This window comes from Passer montanus, unplaced genomic scaffold, assembly GCF_014805655.1.
Source record: "Passer montanus isolate IOZ18808 unplaced genomic scaffold, ASM1480565v1 scaffold1034, whole genome shotgun sequence".
Lineage (NCBI taxonomy): Eukaryota > Metazoa > Chordata > Aves > Passeriformes > Passeridae > Passer > Passer montanus.
Window position 1 is genome coordinate 1 of NW_024356883.1, and position 941 is coordinate 941.

The 941-nt window shown below is 58.8% G+C and overlaps 1 protein-coding gene across 1 annotated transcript in view; it reads left to right on the forward strand.

Annotated features, from left to right (window-relative positions):
- Nucleotides 1-684: 684 nt before the first annotated feature.
- LOC120506702 (latent-transforming growth factor beta-binding protein 4-like) overlaps nucleotides 685-941 on the forward strand; it is a gene marked incomplete at its 3' end in the record, with an annotated part of 6957 nt that continues 6700 nt past the window's right edge. The window contains exon 1 of the mRNA XM_039718607.1: nucleotides 685-823. Coding sequence (XP_039574541.1) covers nucleotides 685-823 — 139 coding nt within the window. The remainder of the gene's footprint in view (nucleotides 824-941) is intronic.

The following is a 941-nucleotide window of genomic DNA, read 5'->3' on the forward strand; positions in this document are numbered from 1 at the left end:
CCAGGGTTGTTCCAGTCCTGGTGTCCCCAGGGTTGTCGTAGCCCTGGTGTCACTGTTCCAGTCCTGGTGTCACCATCCCAGTCCTGATGTCCCCAACCCCAGATGTGGATGAGTGCCAGCGTGGGGACGTCTGCGCTGGCGGCCGCCACACCCACCCCAAATCCCAAATCCTGATGTCCCAAATTCCAAATTGCAAATCGCAAATCCCAAATCCCAATGTCCCAAACCCCAAACCCCAAATCCCAATGTCTCAAACCCCAAACCCCAAATCCCCAGATCCCAAAATCCCAAATCCCACATCCCAAATCCCAACCCCAAATCCCAATGTCCCAAACCCCAAATCCCAATGTCCCAAACCCCAAATCCCAATGTCCCAAACGCCAAATCCTGATGTCCCAAACCCCAAATCCCAATGTCCCAAACCCCAAATCCTGATGTCCCAAACACCAAATCCCAATGTCCCAAACCCCAAATCCTGATGTCCCAAACCCCAAATCCCGATGTCCCAAATCCCGAATCCCCCGCAGACGTGGACGAGTGCCAGCGCGGGGCCGTCTGCACCAACAGCCACCACACCCATTGCCACACCCCAAATCCCAAACCCCAAACCCCAAATCCCGATGTCCCAAACCCCAAATCCCAAACCCCAAATCCCAAATCCCAAACCCCAAACCCCAAATCCCGATGTCCCCGACTCCAGACGTGGACGAGTGCCAGCGCGGGGCCGTGTGCGCGGGCGGGCGCTGCCTCAACACCGACGGCTCCTTCCAGTGCCAGTGCCCGGCCGGGTTCCGCACCGACGACGCCAAGGCCGAGTGCCGCGGTGAGCGGGCAGGGAGCGGGATTCGGGATTCGGGATGTGGGGTGGGGATGGGGATATGGGGTGGGGATGGGGATATGGGGTGGGGATAGCGGATATGGGGTGGGGATGTGGGATATGG